Source organism: Lynx rufus, unplaced genomic scaffold (assembly GCF_022079265.1).
Source record: "Lynx rufus isolate CCGP_SWC_20201006 ecotype Redwood Valley unplaced genomic scaffold, mLynRuf1.p SCAF_6, whole genome shotgun sequence".
Taxonomy (NCBI): Eukaryota; Metazoa; Chordata; class Mammalia; order Carnivora; family Felidae; genus Lynx; species Lynx rufus.
In genome coordinates this window covers 46277701-46296901 of record NW_025814878.1, presented here as the reverse complement: position 1 = coordinate 46296901, position 19201 = coordinate 46277701, and the positions used below count along the sequence as shown (strand labels likewise).

Here is a 19201-nt window from a genome sequence, read left to right as displayed (position 1 = left end):
CGTCATGATATGTTTGTGGGTTCAAGCCCACATTGGGCTCTGTGCTGACAGCTCAGAGCCTGGAGCCTGACTCTGATTCTCTGTCTCCCTCTCTCTCTGTCCCTCCCCTGCTTGTGCTTTGTCTCTCTCTCTCACTCAAAAATAAATAAATGTTAAAAAAAAAATTAAAACAAAATAGTAACATGGAACATATGAAAAGGTTAATAACAATATTTTATGCTAAAGTATTAGCATAAAACCATAAAGTCTACAAGGTACTCTGATATAAATTAAATCAGATGCCATTTTTTCCCTAAAATACCAAGCTGGAAAGGATAGCCATTACTACATGGCATATCTGAAAAGTATTAATAACCATATTACAGGTCAACAATATAATACTGAGTTTAAACAATATGAACTTTTAATAAGTAGGAAAGGCAGAACCATATAAGATAGAATTATGTTATAGAAGACAATTTCTCATGAAGGATATAAAAACACATGATAAAAGTCAACTTAGATATAAAAAACATTTGGTTGAGTTGTGATTAATGATAATCTAATACTAATATTATCTATGAAACTTTGAGAACCCCATGTCCAAAGTAGCCTTGGGGCGCCTGGGTGGCGCAGTCGGTTAAGCGTCCGACTTCAGCCAGGTCACGATCTCGCGGTCCGTGAGTTCGAGCCCCGCGTCAGGCTCTGGGCTGATGGCTCGGAGCCTGGAGCCTGTTTCCGATTCTGTGTCTCCCTCTCTCTCTGCCCCTCCCCTGTTCATGCTCTGTCTCTCTCTGTCCCAAAAATAAACGTTGAAAAAAAAAAAATTAAAAAAAAAAAAAATTCCAAAGTAGCCTCACTCCACTTACGACTCTACTAGTCTTTCAGAATTAGTAACTGACCACCCAGACCCCTGCCACCCCCTCCTTTCCACTGACTACCTTATTTTCCCACCTACTGTTAGAATGCTTTCCTGTCCTCCCCACACTCCTCATCCTTTAAAGTCCATCTTAACTACTTTCTTACCTGTGAAACTTTGAGAACACCATGACCAAAGTGGCCTCACTCCACTTACTCTACCATTCCTTCAGAATGTATTCATTCACAACCTGGTAGCATTTACTATACTCAAAAATGTGTCTTATCTCACCTAACCAGCATATGACCAGCATATAAGCTCAGTGAGGGAGAGAGAGAACCAGGTCATATATTGCTGTCTTTGAATAGGATCTCCAGGTCATATGTAGGCCCATGAAGTTTGAGAATTTCTGGACTATAGAATGATGAGCTATGATGATAATGGAGATAGGCTAACATAGAAAGAATACAAGCAAATCCATAAAGACAGAAAGTAGATTAGTGGTTGCCAAGGGGCTGAGAGGAATGGGGGAAGGGAAATGACTACCACTGGGAGGCGCAAGTTTTCTTTATGGTATAATGAAAATGTTCTGGAATGAGACAGTAGTGATGGTTGCACAACTGTGTGAATATACTAAAAATCAATGAACTGTGCACTTTAAAATGATGTGTTTTATGGTATGTGAATTATATCTCAATTTTTAGAAAAGAATATAATAGCACTGGGCTCTTTGCAGTCTCTCCCATAAGGGAGTCTGATAACTTCAATACTCTATGGTTGACTATTAAATTAAATATGGAGGGGCGACTGGGTGGCTCAGTCAGTTAAGCATCTGACTTCAGCTCAGGTCATGAGCTCACAGTTCATGAGTTCAAGCCCCACGTCAGGCTCTGTGCTAACAGTGCGAAGCCTGGAGCCTGCTTTGAATTCTGTGTCTCCCTCTCTCTCTGCCCCTCCCCTGCCCCTGCTCCCACTGTCTCTCTCTCTCTCTCAAAAATAAACACTAAAATTTTTTTTAAATTAAATATGGAGAGTTACCTGGAAAACCATTCTCTTGAATAAAACCACCCAACTTCCTCTTTTCTATTTGTATAAACTATCTTTTTTTTTAAGTGGTTGTATTTTGTATAGACTATGAATGGCAAGTCATCTATGTCTGAAGAGAAAAGAGAAGGGATAATGAACAGCTTGAGCAGAAAGAAAGAAATAATAATTTAGACTGTAATAATTCCTTGAAATTTTAGTCTTATTATATTTCTAACTATATTACTATTATATCATCTTTTGTATCTTTCCCAAAACTAAGCAATCAAATCTGTGAAATCAGGTCACCATCTTCCCCTAACCTCTGCACCTCTTGCCTACCTCTGCTCTTCTGCTCAGTATATCATGCCATCAACCACCTAGCTGATCAAGAGAGAAACAACGTGGTCAGCCTTGTCTTCTCTTGCATTCCCCATCACTAAATGTCTGCTTCCTCCAACCCCTTTAGTACACTCCAATACAAACCACTATCATCTTTCATTTTGGCTTCAGCAAAAGCTTCTTAACAAGTCTTCCTATGTCCATTCTTGCCCCTCTCCAGTGCACTGAGAAGGCAAGGATGGTTTTAAAATCGAACTTAATACTGTCTCTCTTAAAAACCTTCAATGGCTTCCTGATATTCCTAGGATAAGCCTTAGTAATTTACAAAGTCATTCGAGATGGCCCCCGCGTAACACTAACATTCCTACTTCCAACTCTTCCTCTCGACCCAACCATATTAGACTTCTTTTGTTCCTGTAATGCCTCAAACTCTGTAGCTTTTATTTTGTGTTTTTTAGACTACCAGTATTTTATTGAGGGATGATTTACTTACAGTAAAATGCATAACTCTTAAGCGATCGGCTTGAATTCTGACAAACATGTACAGCTATTTAACCATCAACCAGATCAAGACAGAATATTTCCATCACGCCATAAAGTTCCCATGAGCCCCTTTCCACTCAACCCTTCCCCCAACTCCAAGCAACCACAGTCCGATTTCTATCACAATAGATATTTCTATCATTCCTGAATTTCATAAAATGAGATCATACGCATATGTATTCTTTTGAGTCTGGTTTCTTTTATTCAACTTAACATTTCTGAGATTTATCCATGTTACTGTATCAGTTTTCTTTTTTCCAGTTGAGTAGTAATCTTCTCTATAGATATACTATAAACTGTTTATTCATTTTCCTATTGATGGACATTTGAGTTATTTTCTGATTGGGGCTATTATGAATAAAGCTGTTAGGAACATTCTTTACAAGTATTCTACACTCATAGGTGTTATTTTTCTTGGATATATACACCTACAAACGGAACTGCTGGCTCATACAATAGGTATATGTATAAATTCATCAGAATCTGCCAAATTTTTTACCAGAGTGGCTACACCATTTTATGCTTTCACCTGTACCAGCTACTCCAATATGGAGGATATCTCCCCAACAACAGTATAATCACTCTTCTGAATTTTAGCCATTCTTTCATTTTTTCATCAACATAATATATTTATAGTGTTCAAAAACAAAACAACATAGCAGAGACTATAATTAAACAGTCCTCTGATCCACCCCTCCCCTTCCCTATATTCAACTACTTTTAACTTTTTCTGGTTTGGGTTCTCTTGATTATTTCCTATTTCTAAGTATTTATTATCACCATATTGACTTACCAACTTTAAACATTATTGATTTTCTGATATTTTCAGATGGAACTACAGTTCACTTACCACCTCCCATCGCCATGTTCTCTCTCCACCTTCTTATGCTCAGGTGATCCATTTTAGTTCATCTACTGTTACTTAAAAAATTATCCTTAACACCAATTTTTTGTTTCAACTTTGGATACTACCTTCATTATTCATACATTACTGAAGGTGACCCTAGTTACTGCAGTGAATAAAATAAACCCCAAAATTTCAGTTGCTTAACACAACAGAAATTTGTATAATGCTGGTATACTAATTAATTAGACAGGCTTAAAAGAATTAAAACAGTATGCTTCTCCACAGTTGTTCATAAAAAAAACTAAGAGCATGCAAGCCCACTCTGTCTCACTTCTGGGCCTTCCTATATATTGTTTCCTCAGGCCAAATGCTCTTCCCCACTCCCTCCTTCTTCCTCTACCCAGCCAGCTCCTATGTGTCTTTCGAACGTATACTACCACAAGATCACTCTGGAGCCCTCCCAGAATCCCGAGAATGGGCTAGGCGGTCTTCTGGCACTCTGTGTTTAACTGTCATAGCACTGACTACATAGCGCTGAAATCTGTGTTTTCTTATCCATCTCCTCCAAAACTAAACTTTTTGAGGGAAAGGGAAGATTTCTCTTCATTACTGTTTCCTCAGTACTTACACAATGCCTCAATTCCAACAGATACTCAAGTATTTTGTGAAAAATCAAACTTATTTGGATAATTATTCATATAAATATTATTTCTATTATTTATCCACTAAATCACACATGTATAAGGGAAGGAGAATCAAAATGGATCCCACAGGGCGCCTCGGTGGCTCAGGTGGTTAAGCGTGGGACTCTTAATATTGGCTCAGGTGGTGATCTCACGGTCATGGGATCAAGCCCTGAGCCACAGAGAGCATGAAGCCTGCTTGGGATTCTCTCTCTCTGCCTCTCCCCCGTTTACGCTCGCTCTCACTCTCTCAAAATAAATAAATAAATATTAAAAAAAAAAAAGAATGGATCCCAAATTTTAGATAATACAAACAGTCCACAAAATCTAATTTTATATTTCAAATAATAATTAGCCTAAGCAGAAAGTTTAAAATCTACTACTGGGAAAACATCAGAACAAACACCACAGCCTTCAACTGTTAATACTGTTAAAGTAACAAATGGAAATAAACTTGCATTTATTTAATAATTTATTAAGAGCCCACTTTGTTCCAAGCACTGTACTAGACAGATTCCAAAGATTCAAAAGGGAATATATCAGACACAATCCCTGACCTAAATATTATGAAGGCAGAGCAAATCTATACTAAAAATACCTTTAAAATGCTAACGTATGAACAACAACAAAACCCCGCAACAACGAAAATCTCAATTCCAAAAAGTCCAATGGCTGGCTAAATTTTTGTTTTCAAAAAAGCATTTCAAATTATTAATTAATAACTTAATTGAGCAATTGTTTATGTAATGAAGGACTTTCTCATGCTTCTGGGAAGTTTTTGAGTATGAACCTACATACCTTACATAACTGGGCAGATAGGAAGACAGTCCTAGATAAGAAGAAGAAAAACAGATAAAACAAGTACAAACAGTCTTTGTGGAATCGCAAACAGCTACAGTCATGGAACAGACCTGCTATTAGCAAATGGTAGAAAAAAAAGATGGAAAATACCTAAGAAGTAAGGCAGAAATACAAAGAGGAACAACAAATGGGAAAAGCAATAGGAGAAAGAGAAGTGAAATGAAACAGCGAAGACGAGATAAAAATATTTAGCATACAAATAAGCTTCACACTTACATTCTGGATTCAAGGTAAGAATCTGGGGAACAGTTAGAATTTCTTTTCAGAATCTCCTACTGAATTGGGAAGCCCACAAGTTAAGCAATTTACAGATACCACCGTATACATTTAGCACAAAACAAAAAACAGTGGTAATTCAAAGGTACCCCAAACCACATGTGTATCACACCTCAATTACATACACAGTCCACAATTAGGTACGCATCTCGGATCTGATTAGCATTTAGATATTATCATAAAAATGCCTGATTCTTAATAGACGTAAATATGTTATTTCATTATAAATTACTTTCTTCGCCTTTTTTTTATAATAAAGGAATATAATCATTTTTTAAATTACACATGAAAATAGGTTATGTCATCTATGAATTTCAGTTCAGGGTAGTAAAGGGAACTATAGAATAATTCTTTTTTTTTTTTTTAATTTTTTTTTAACGTTTATTTATTTTTGAGACAGAGAGAGACAGAGCATGAACAGGGGAGGGGCAGAGAGAGAGGGAGACACAGAATCTGAAACAGGCTCCAGGCTCTGAGCTGTCAGCACAGAGCCCGACGCGGGGCTCGAACTCACGGACCGTGAGATCATGACCTGAGCCGGAGTCGGATGCTTAACCGACCGAGCCACCCAGGCACCCCAGAATAATTCTTATAAAGGGAAAATTAGGTCAGCTGGGATTGAGAAACACTGCTATAGTTACTGGACAACAAGGTATGTGTATCTTAACTTCACTAGACAAACTGTTTTCCCCAGTGTTGTAATAATTTATAATTTCACTAGCACTGTATTACAGTTCCAGTATTCCAAATCATTGCAAATACTGGATACTGTTACCAATCTGGTGGGCAAAAAAGTATATCTTATTGTGGTTTTAGTTCCTATTTCTCTGACAATATAATTTATTGGCCATTAATGTTTCACTTTTTTTTAAGTTCTCATTTAACTTTTTAGCCTCTTTTTCTATTGGATTAAAAATACCTAACTTTAAGAATTCTTTCTGAGGGGGAATAAATTAAAGTGAACACCATGCCAGCAATATCCAAAGAGCAAAACCACAAATAAAATTAGGCTTATTAATCAGATCATTTTAATAAAAGGTGGTATGCACACTTGTCAGAAAGGCAGACAATCTGGAAGGAAAAAAAGCTTCTATTTTTTTAAATTAGAACTTAATTATAGAGGAAAAAAAGTGATAAAACAGTTTATACTCAAACCTCAGTTGCTTACTACACTGCAAATAAGATTTTCAAATATCTTTTTCTTTTCTTGATATAATTTTGTAAAATTTCTTTTAATGTTTTTATTTATTTTTGAAGAAGAGAGAGACACAGCATGAGCGGGGGAGGAGCAAAGAGAGAGGGAGACACAGAATTTGAAGCTCTAAGCTGTCAGCACAGAGCCCAACGCGGGCTGGAACCCACAAACTGTGAGATCACGACCTGAGCTGGAGTTGGATGCTTAACCGACTGAGCCACCCAGGTGCCCCTTTTCTTGATGTAATTTTAATAAAGAATACCTAGCACATTCTTGGGCAAATTTTAATCCTCTGGCAATTATTTTGTTTCAAATGCTAATTTACTTTCAACTATCTGAATGCTATATTGTCTAACAATATCAGTAAAATCTGTAAACTGTAGAATTTCCAATTAATTAAAACAAATGTCTTCTAAGAAAAGTAGTCTATTCAAAGTTGCTCTTTGAGTATGCTCAAAAACTTGTAAAGCAACATTTATGTTCTATCAGTTTATCTCATTCCCATTACATGCTGCCCTTTATAATAAAATAGAATTATCTGCTTTTGAACAATAATCTCCATCCTTTCAAAATACAGTCTATTAACTCTAGCTTGTATCTGTTCAAGTTCTACTTTATCTTGACTTTGCAACATTCTGATTGGGTTTTTTTTTTTTTTTTTTTTTTGTCATTTAAGTCAAAGACCTATATTAAAAATGTGAACAGCTTATGTCACCAGAAAAAGAGATATAAAGCTAAAGGAACAGAATAATGTGAGACTATGTCATTATGATAATCCAGTGGTACTTGAAGTAACTAAACTCCTTTACCTAATTATGCTAACTTCTTTGCGGCTTTCCCCTGTTTCTGATGCCTATTACTTTAGATTACCCTGTTCACTAGCTCTCTCCACTGACTCAAGACAGCTACTGACTGGCCAGGGACCTCCATTCCTCATTTACCTGGTTACTACCTGAAACCCCACCAGCTGCCAGGTCCCCTGGACTGCCTTAGCTCCCTCATTATCCCCTCCCTCCTTTTTTCCTCCCAGGCAAAATCCTTGTTCCCAGTCCTCACTGCTTGGATAATACAATTTCTATTCTTGCCTCTGGCTGCTGTAAAACTCCACAACCTCTGACTAATCTTCTCCAATCCCTACTCTAGTTTCTAATGCCTCAGACCCCTGGCCAGTGACTTGGACCTGAAGAGCCTGTTTCCATTTAGAAAACTATGACAAGACACAGCCTAACGTGTAAGATTTTAATTATGAACATGTTTCTCCACCGAAACAATAAGTAGTTCTCGTACTGCAGTACTAGAGTACTATAACTCAGTTACCTATAGGCTAAACAGGTTTTGGTGTGGTAGGCTGGTAACCTGGGCATGATTTTTATCAGTGTTCCCTGAGGCAAAAGGCATTTCAAACAACCGGCTTAAAAATAAAGCCTTCCACCTTCCCCAAAATACCAGTTCTAGATTCTCTCAACAAGCAACACTATGTTACAAAGAGTCGTAATCAATTTCCGTTAATTGACTGAAATACTGGAAGGAATGGGGCGGGGGGAGGCAAAACCGTATCTGCTGCTATAAGTATACTGTAATATAATTCAGCATTCACAGACCACAATAAAGTAACTAAATTTTTAAGGGCATATTTACTGGCCCTCTACTTAATATTATTGATTTAAGCTAAGGCCACCAACAACTTCCTTTTCTATCACATTAACAAATTCAATTTTAGAAAAAGGAGGAAACCTAACCTTCACTGAAACTGATTATGAACCAAAAGGCTTCGTGCTTTAATTTATCTTTACTACAGTTCTGTGATACTAGGTACCATTAATCCCATTTTAGACATGAAGAAACTAAGGTTCACAGAAATCAGATACATTGACAGTTGGTTTATAGGATTAATAATTTTTATTAGGCCAAAAAAGAAAAGAGAGATTGGATGTTTAACTCCAAATCCAAATAAATCAGAATAGTCTGAAGGATGAATTAGAAATAAAATTATAAATTAGACATATTTTAACCCAAAAGTTTGGGTGCATTGTGCACCACTAAAATGCATACAAGGGTCAGACTCTCTGCTCCCAAAGGCAACTCCTCCCTCCTAAGAACTTTTAAGATTATTGAACATATTTGGAAAGAAACACTTTGTCAAAATACTTTGTGCAATTTAGCTGATATTCCTGTTATAGGGTAGAGCTGAGAATGACCTAGAACATTAGCAAGAACCTCAGAGAATCTGAGAAACCCAGATAACCTGTGGACTGTTGTATGGCCCACTTCCTTGGAAATGTCAACCCTAGAAGCAAATCAAGATGTAAGCTGATTCCCTGTTAAAATAGCTTCATCTTTAAATCCCAAGTATACTTAAATGTAATTAATTAAAATGGTGTCATTTCTATAGCTATCTAGAAAATGGGTCCTTGTACTAAGAGCCACTTGCCCAAGATGTTCAAAAGTAATGGTGAAGTCTAGACAGGACTCCAAGTCTACCTGAATCCAAAGTTCGTATTCTCTCTCACCTTACAATCTGAAACCAAAGGCTTAGGTCTTAAAATACTGTGTTTTCCTATGTCGATCTCTTATTCTGAATCTAGAATTACCAAATTTATGTTAGATTTTATAATTTTGTATTTTCTACAGTAATACATTTTAAAACTCAAATGTATAGCCTCTCACAAATAATCCACCTTGGGAGTACCTGGGTGGCTCCATTGGTTAAGCATCCGACTTCGGCTCAGGTCATCATCTCATGGTTCATCTCATCTCACAGGTGGTGCAGAGCCAGCCTGGGGTTCTCTCTCTCCCTCTCTCAGCCCCTCCCTCACTCTCTCAAAATGGATAAACTTAAAAAGTAATAGTAATGGGGTGCGTAGTTGTCTCACTCTTTTTTTTTTTTAATTTTTTTTTTTTCAGTTTACTTATTTGAGAAAGAGTGCATGTGCGAGTGGGGAAGGGGCAGAGAGGGAGGGAGAGAATCCCAAGCAGGCTCTGCTCTGTCAGCGCAGAGCCCGACCCAGGGCTGGATCTCACCAACCGTGAGATCAAAACCTGGCCTGAAACCAAGAATCAGACACTCCACTGACTGAGCCACTCACCTGCCTCTAGATGATTATGACAGACGATCATGTTAAAAATCTACTGGGAAAAAAAAAACAAAACAACTTTCTACCCTTAGTGGTTTTCACAAAAAATTTTTAATACTATACTTTGACTTTGTCTCCTTCATAGAAAGGGTCAAATACCTGAATTACACATCTATTTGCACAAATCTATACTTCTATCGAGCTGGACATATATGTAAGGAAAAAAAATCTGTATTCTGTACAACATAAAAGCAACTGAGATGATATAATTAAAAAATCTTAATGAGAATAAGCAGCTATTTCTCGACTTTCAATATATGAAACTTAACTAAATAGTTTTAAGTTTAACAAAAAGAGCGGGCCTGGGTGGCTCAGTCATTTAAGCGTCCGACTTTGGCTCAGGTCATGATCTCACAATTTGTGGGTTTGAGGCTCACGCCTGGCTGCACGCTGGTGATGTGGAGGCTGCATTGAATTCTCTCTCTCCCTCTCTCTCTGCCCCTCCCTCACTTGTGCTTTCTTTCTCTCTCTCAAAAATAGATAAACCTGAAAACAAAAAAGTTGATGAAAAGAAATATTTTAGTAAGAATTGCAGCCTTACCCATAGACATGTTAAAGTTTTTCTCAAGGAATCCCCAGCAAACACACATTTTATCAATTCCAGTTCATAAAGTTAAGAAAGCAAAAGCTTGGGGTGCCTGGGTGGCTCAGTCGGTTAAGTGTCCGACTTCAGCTCAGGCCATGATCTCGTGGTCCGTGAGTTCAAGCCCCGCGTCGGGCTCTGGGCTGATGGCTCGGAGCCCGGAGCCTGCTTCCGATTCTGTGTCTCCCTCTCTCTCTGCCCCTCCCCTCCCTCTGTCTCTCTCTGTCTCAAAAATAAATAAACGTTAAAAAAAAATTTTTAAGAAAGCAAAAGCTTATTCCTTGATGACAGGGGAGAGTTCCAGGCATTCCACTGAGGTTTACATAGTGGCCTGTTACATCACCAGCGTGGCAAGGGAGGTGAAGAAATGGTGGCAAGTCTTTTAACTGCCACTCCACCATGCCTGCTCTGTGCTAGGCAGGGGCAGTCCACCTGTTACCAGTCATCAGGAGAGCATCAATGCTGGGGTGCCAGTGGTCACATACGCTCTGGAAAAAACTGTACAGAAATGAATGAGGAAGTGGCAAACGAAAACCAGCAGTCAGGAAGACAGCAGTCTGACAGGAAGTCAGGTTTTCTCGAGTTCTCTTCCTGCCTCAGCCAATGCCCTCTGCCCTACTTCCCCTGACTAATTTTCCTTTAAGTCTGTCTTCACTTTCTTTCAGAACATCTCGATATTTTGAAGAGTACTCATGAGGGTTTTTTAGTTTTTACTTTACTTTTTAAAGACTTTTAAAAATGTTTATTTATTTTGAGAGAGACAGAGTATGTGTATGCAAGTGGGAGAGGGGCAGGGAGAGAGGGAGAGAGAGAATCCCAAGCAGACTCTGTGCTGTCAGTGCTGAACTCAACGCAGGACTCAATCTCACGAACCATAAGATCATGATCTGAGCCAAAATCTCGTTGAAACCTTAACTGGCTGAGCCACCCAGGCACCTGAAGATTTTATTTTTAAGTAATCTCTACACCCAACATGGGGCTCGAACTCACAACCCCAAGATCAAGAGTCGCATTCTCTACTGACTGAGCCAGCCAGGTACTCCCTCGGGAGTTAGATTTTTAAATCTTTCTTACAGCCCACAGAACCTAGTATGATGAGTAAATGTTCTACCAATTTATTTTGATAGTTGAAATTTACCTTTGTATCACTCCAGATAAAATTACATGTTATATAAAATTAATGGAATCTCCACTCTTATGGGGAAAAAAAAATCTTCTATATTTTTGCAAAGAAAAAAGTCTAGAAGACTATACACAAAATGTTAATAGTATGTCTAACTTAGCATAATAGATGCTTTCAACATGCTTTTCCCATACTGTCTGAGAATTTTATTTTCTTTCTTTTAAGTCTATTTATTCAAGTAATCTCTACTCCCAATGCAGGGCTCAAACATACGACCTGGAGATCAAGAGTTGCATGCTCCTTAGACTGAACCAGCCAGGCACCCCCTGTCTGAGAATTTTATAATGAACATATCTGAATTTCATAACCAGGATGCAAATTAATGAGATGTGAATTAATGGCATTCACCACATTTCTAATCCAGCAACCTTATGATTACATAAGACACAAAGGTAATAAACTTTACATTAGAACTTCCCTTTAATCTCAGGCTAAAAATGTTAATGTTCACATGTTCCTGATATGTCCATCACCCAGAATTACTCCCTGTGATGGCATATCATAAACTGGAAGCACTATACACAAGTACAAATAAGGTTCAAATGAAATTTAAATGTGATATGGCTGGGACGCCTGGGTGGCTCAGTCAGTTAAGCATCCGACTGCGGCTCAGGTCACAATCTCACAGTTCATGAGTTTGAGCCCCGCATCAGGCTCTGTGCTGACAGATCAGAGCCTGGAGCCTACTTCAAATTCTGTGTCTCCCTCTCTCTCTGTCCCTTCCCTGCTCACACTCTATCTCTCTCTCTCTCTCAAAAATATATAAACATTAAAAAAAAATTTTTATGTGATATGGCATTCTTTATAAATGAGACTTGAAGTAATAACACATTTTAGTTCTTTTTAAAAATTTTTTTATGTTTATTTATTTCTGAGAGAGAGAGAGAGAGCATGAGCAGGGGAGGAGCAGAGAGAAAGGGAGACACAGAATCTGAGGCAGGCTCCAGGTTCTAAGCTGTCAGCACAGAGACTGATGCAGAACTTCAACCCACCAGCCCTGAGATCATGACCTGAGTTGGAGTCGGACACTTACCTGACCAAGTCACCCAGGCACCCAACACATTGTAGTTCTTAAACATCTTCCCATTCTGTACACATTCTTCCAAGTTCATTCCATGGCTGCAAGTTCTTTGACTTCTTTTCTCATCTTCCAACCCTGCTCTCTGAAATTCTATGGACAACAGTTCTACCATTTTGGAGTAATGAGTGAAATGTTCCTAATGTTCTCCACATGAAGAGCCTCTTGCCTATGTGAGACTATATGAACTAGAAAATACTAGGAGTTATATATATCATGGGATAGAGAAGAAAAAAAGTAGAAACAAGCTCTATCTACACTTTAATTTATGGTGTTGTCTACATTCTTCTCCATCTAACCGTCCCTCTTCACCCCTTGACTCTCAACCAGCTTACCTTCTCTGTTCTACCAAGTCAAACAGAAAAATCCATTTCTGCCTTCTTACACTGGGCTGCTAATGAAGAGAACTGTACAATCCTGCAGACTGGTCCCATGACTCACCACCTACTTTAGATGGACTATAATGCTTCTATAATCTTATCTTTGATCAGCAAATTTTCACATATCCTTCATCAATTACCTCAAAGGCTCATCGCTTAACAGCACACCCACAAGAAAGAGGCACACAAAAATGTAACTACCTCATCATCCCCTTAGCAAACTGACATACGTTGACACTATCCTGTCTTCTTTCACTGGAGTTTCAGAAGACAAACTAGCTGTTCCATTTCCTATTCAAGGTCAAGACCTCCAGCTATGATTGTGATCCACTGGGTTTTACAAATTCCTCATTTACAGACCCTTTACCCACTAATAAACCCATATAGCTTTATTGGTTCTCCCCCCAAATTTTAAGCATAGCATTTATGAGCTTTTTTTGTACTACACACCCATGAAACCATCATGACAATCAATATGATGAAGACTTACATTCTCCAAAGACACCTCATACTCCTTTGTAATATTTCCTCGTTTCCTTTCCCATCCTCAGGCAATCACTGACCTACTATCTACCACGATAGATTACTTTGCATTTTCTCGAATTTTTTATAAATGGAAGTGGGTAGGAAAAATATAACTAGGGGAAAAAAAGACTGTTAGCTATGCCCATGTGCAGAGCTGTGGGCATGTCCAGGAAATAGCTAAAAAAGGCTCTAATTTCTCACCTCTTAAGGCTATACCAACACGATATGAAGGCTAGAGCAGAGTCTCAAATTAAACAGCAATAAGTCACCACTACATACCTATTAGAATGGTTAATATCCAGAACACGATGCTAGCAAGGATGGAGAGCAACAGGAATTTTCATTCATTGCTGGTGGGAATACAAAATGATAGAGCCACTTTGGATGATAGTTTTGTGGTTTCTTACAAAAGTACACAAACTCTTTCCATACAATCCAGCAATTGTGCTCTTGGGGGTTTACCCAAAAGAACTGAAAGTTATGTCTACAAAAAGCCTGCACACAATGTTTACAGCAGCTCTACTCATAATTGCCAAAACTCGGAAGCAACCAAGATGTACTTCAGTAGATGAATGGATATACAAACTATAGTACACCCAGACAATGGAATATTATTTAGTGCTAAAAAGAAATGAGCTACCAAGCCATGAAAAAGATGGAGGAATGTGAAATGTCCATTACCAAGTCCAAGAAGCCAATCTGAAAAGGCTACATACTCTATGATTCCAACTATATGACATTGTGGAAAAGACAAAACCATGAAAATAGTAAAAGGATCAGTAGTTTCCAGGGGCCAGGGAGGGGGTGGGGGTGGGGGTATAGGATAAACGGCAGAGCATAAATGATTTTTAAGGCAGTGGAACTATTCTGTATGCTACAATAATGGAAGATACATATCATTAAATATTTGTTCAAACCCATAGAACATACCATACCAAGAGTGAACCCTAATGTAAACTATGAATTCTGGATATCAACATAGGTTCAACAATTATAACAAATCTACCACTCTGGTAGGGGATGTTGATAATGAGGTAGGCTATGCGTGTGTGGAATAGGGAATATATGGGAAATCTCTAGACTTTCTACTCAATTTTGCTGTAAACTTAAAACTGCTCCAAAAAATAAAGTCTGTTAAAAAGAAACATACGCAGGGTACCTGGGTGGCTCAGTCAGTTGAGTGTCTGACTCTTGGTTTGGGCTCAGGTCATAATCCTAGGGTCATGGGATTGAATCCCACATTGTACACTATGCAGAGCAGGGAGTCTGCTTGAGGCTCGCTCTCTCTCTCTCTCTCTCTCTCTCTCTCCCCCTCTGCCCCTCTCCCCAGTTCATGCTGTTCTCTCTCCCTCTCTAAAAGAAATTTTAAAAAAAGAAGAAGAAAGAAGCATATGGCAATTTTGGAGTTGAAAAGTACAATAACTAAAATAAAAATTTCAGCAGCATATTGGAGTTGGCAGAACAAAGAATAAGCAAACTTGAAGGTAAGCAATTTAAAGTATCTGTATGATAAATAGAAAAATATAATTGGGAAAAATAAACAGAGCCTCTGAAACCTATAGAACACCATCAAGCCTATAAACGTGTATATGATGGGAGTCTTAAGAAGAAAGGAGAGAAAGAAAGAGGCAGAAAGAACATCTGAAGAAATGATGGCTGAAAACTTCCAAAATTAGATGAAAAACAGTAATCTACACATTCAAGAACTCAACAAACTCCAAACAGAATCTACACTTACACACATACAATCAAACTGTCAAAAGACAAAAAGAGAATCTTGAAAGCAACAGGAAAAATAACTCCTCATGTACAAGAGATTCTCAAAAAATTAACTAGTGACGTCTCATTAGAAACTATGGAGACCAGAATGCAGTGGGTTAATATAGCCAAAGTGATGAGAAAAAGACTGTCAAACAAGAATTCTGTATCCAGCAAAACTATCCTGCAAAAATCAAAGGAGAACCAGGTGAGGAAGGAAAACAAGAAGCAATTATGACATTCCCAAATACAAAAATGAGAGACAATTCATCACTAGCAGATTTGTTTTATAAAAATATACTAAATGGAGACCTTCAGTTAAAATGAAAGGACTACAGACATTAATTCACCTACACAGAAAATAAAGAGCTCTGGTAAAGAGGAAAACATGGATTAAAAAAAAAAAAAGCACAAACATATTTTTGTTTGTAACTTTTTTTTCTTTTGTATGATTGAAAGACAACTACATAAAGTAATAATTATACAACTGTGTTAGCAGGCTTATAATGTCCAAAGAAGGATGTATGCACTTAGCCACTACATAATAACATCCATGTTAAACTTGTGTCAAAATCACTATCACACTGGGGCTAGGTCACTTAGGTAGTGATAAAATACTATTCAATCTAGAAACTACATACGTTCTGAAGGTCTATTAAGCAAATTCTCAATAAAAATATGAAGACTGTGAGGGGTCATGCTTTTCCAGCTTCTGCACAGCAAAATAAACAATCAACAAAATGAAAAGGCAACGTACAGAATGGGAGAAAATATTCGCAAACCATACATCTAATAAAAAGTTAATGTCCAAAATATATCAGAAACTGCTACAACTCAATAGCAAAAAAGAAAGAAAAAATAGGCAGAGGAACTAAACAGACATTTTTCCAAAGACAAAATGCAAATGGCCAACAGGTATATGAAAAGGTGCTCAATATTGTTAATCATCAAGGAAGTGAAAAGCAAAACCACAACTTAGATACCACTTCACACCTGTATAATGACTACCATCAAAAAGACAAGAGAGAACAACTGCTAGTGAGAATGCAGAGAAAAGGTGACCCATGGAGTCCTCATCATAGAGAAGTCTCTGTTTCAAAAAGAACATCTACAACTGGGTTTTCACTTCCTAATAATTAATATCTTACATATCAGGTTCTTTTTCCCCCAATGAACTCAGAAGAAGTGAACTCATGTTATACTCAATTATGGTACAATAAAATAGCAAAATTGCACACCATATTCATATTGGTTGAGATAATAATGTTTAGGATTTTAGAAAATTAAAAATCACTTACCAAATGCTTATTCTGAGAGGCCATTACAAATACCACTTAATAGCTAATAGAAAACTGCCAACTTGGAATTTTTGAAACAATATACTCTAAAGCAAACTCAGGATCATGGACTGCCAGTAGAATTTTTTTTATTGTTTATTCATTTATTTATTCAGCAAACATTTATGGACCACCTGCTATATGCCAAGCACTACGGTAGGAACTGAGGATGAAAAGACAGAGTCCCTGCCCCTTAAAGTGTGCACAGTCTAGTGAGAAGTTCCCATTCTGAAAGCAAAGAGTTTATGACTAGAAGAGACTTTAGAATTCCCTTATTTCACAAATAAGGAAACTGGCACTCATGGCTAATTAGCCATTCAGGCCAACAGACACTTAGGTCTACAGATTTCCTGCCTCGTGCGTTCTTTGCACTACACTTTTCTTTGACCAAGAGTGATGATGGAGTACATCCATTTGCGTGATAAGAAACATGCAACTGTGGGCAGCATACGCAAGTTACCAAATTAGAAACAGAAATACCTAATGGATATAGACAATATAAATATTTAACAATTTAGAGACAAAAATCCCTAATAGATGCGTTATCATGATAAAGCCCCAATAAGAAACTGAAGAACTAAAATAAGAAAGAACTAAAATAAGATAATAGTAAGCCTTCTAAGTCATAATTATGGTTTTCCCTCTGTTTACTGATCTGTTAAATGGGCATATTAAAAGTACTTATTTCATATGATTGTTGTGAAAATTAAATTAATACCTGAACGCACTTAGTAAGCCTGGTACCTATTGAATACTTAGTAAATGTTAGGTATTCTTATGGACAATCATATCTTAAACGCACAAGTATGTCATATGAAGACAAAAAAAAAAGAAATGATCTTTCTTTAAGAAATTATCCTATTATTATGATAGTCTTATTTTTCTAGCAACTAGTAAAACCTAGTACTAAAACATGTATTTCAGAAAAAATATTTTATATGCACAATATCTAATAACATCACTCCTTTCTCTATAAACATATATATATATCAGTCCTAAAATTATAAGGAAAATGGACATTAATTAAATTATTAATTTAAATTATTAATTATATTCATTCATAATTTAAATTAATGAAATCATCATTTAGTTCAGTATTCCCAATATTATAAATCCTAAATAGCATTAAGAGAATGTTTAAAGATAACTTTCAAGTAATTAAAAAGTTTATGCAACTTTTCTCATATAAAACATCATTAAGCTAATTGACATCTTTGAAATAACTATGCATGGAATACATCAATGAAATCACTCATCATCCAATATCCATAACAAAATAAATAACATATTGATATCCACTTACTGCAATCTCTCTACAAGCCGACATGGATATTCCTGTGCCTTCAATTTGCTTCAATGCATATTCCTTTTCATCTTTTCTGCATATGAACAAAAAAATATTATTTTTTCTAAACATTATTTTTAGGCTCAAAATTATAACTACAAAAACAATAAAAATGCACTAGTCTCTCATTGATATGTAAACACTCTCACTATGCATGCACTGCTTACTGCTTCTGATAATATTTCAACTACAGAAATATGAAATACCAAAAAAAAAAAAAATTCATGTCACAATGAAAACACTAGACAGAGCCAAAATACAAAATTCAAAATTGAAACAGGATACTAAACACAGCACTAGTTTCAAAAAGTAAACAAGCATAAATATAAACTCAAGCATATTGCAAGATAATTCTACTGCTGTCTTAATTATCTGGAATCTATGAAAGCATTCTGTTATAAACATTAACTGCAAAAATAAATGATAGATGCAAACTTCTATATTTGTTTAAAGTAACTTTATAGTATAAGATCTATTTAATAGGAAGGAAGAGCTATAGCCATTTGGACACCCTAGTTCTAACCTAGGATAGGGGGCGTTCAAAAGCCGTAAGACCTCAACCAAAAGCCTTGGAAAGACTTTAAAACTCTAGCCACCAACATCTCATTCTCAAGAACTCCAGGAAATCCTAGTAGTTACAGCGAATTTTCCAAATAATGTAGGTAGGTTTAGGAATTCTGGGAAATGCCAGTAGTTACCAGGGTGCTCAACCAAGGGAAGACAGCAGTTCAATAACAATAATAATAATAATAATAATAATGGTGATACCCTCCACGAAAAAACAGTATCACATGAGCGGCCAGAGCAACACAATATCCATGGGGTATTGACATCAGAACCAGCCACAGCGAAATGTCAAAAATGTGGTTCATATTGTGGGTTGTTCTAATAAAAGTATTGTCCATGCCCTCTGAGTTTTGTCTTTGATTATACTGGAGCCTCAACAAGCTTTATCATGTCATGATGGTTCCCTCAAATGATAGCACCTAAATGGTGCCACCTTGGTCCTATGTACCTATTCCTTATTTTCCCCATTCTGTGTTTACTAGCAGATGAAGCAGTTTAAGAGGTTTTTGACAATATGCATTTTAAAACATCATTTTACATGCCTTTTAAAGATTTTCACAATCATCTATGTTTTGGGCAAATAAGTGAATTATAGTTACTTCCTCCCATAATCCGTTTGAAAATTACATCCATTTTTCTTCCACTATATGGCATTCAGGAAATAATTAAGCCTCATTTTAACAAACAGAAAACACACCAGATA

The 19201-nt window shown here is 36.9% G+C and overlaps 1 protein-coding gene across 5 annotated transcripts in view; it reads right to left on the bottom strand.

Moving 5' to 3' along the window:
• CDK19 (cyclin dependent kinase 19) overlaps positions 1–19201 on the bottom strand; it is a 191763-nt gene that overhangs the window by 98973 nt on the left and 73589 nt on the right. For all 5 annotated transcript variants that reach the window (XM_047101485.1, XM_047101488.1, XM_047101489.1 and 2 more), the window contains one exon: positions 17890–17965. In XM_047101485.1, the coding sequence (XP_046957441.1) occupies positions 17890–17965 (76 nt within the window). The remainder of the gene's footprint in view (positions 1–17889; positions 17966–19201) is intronic.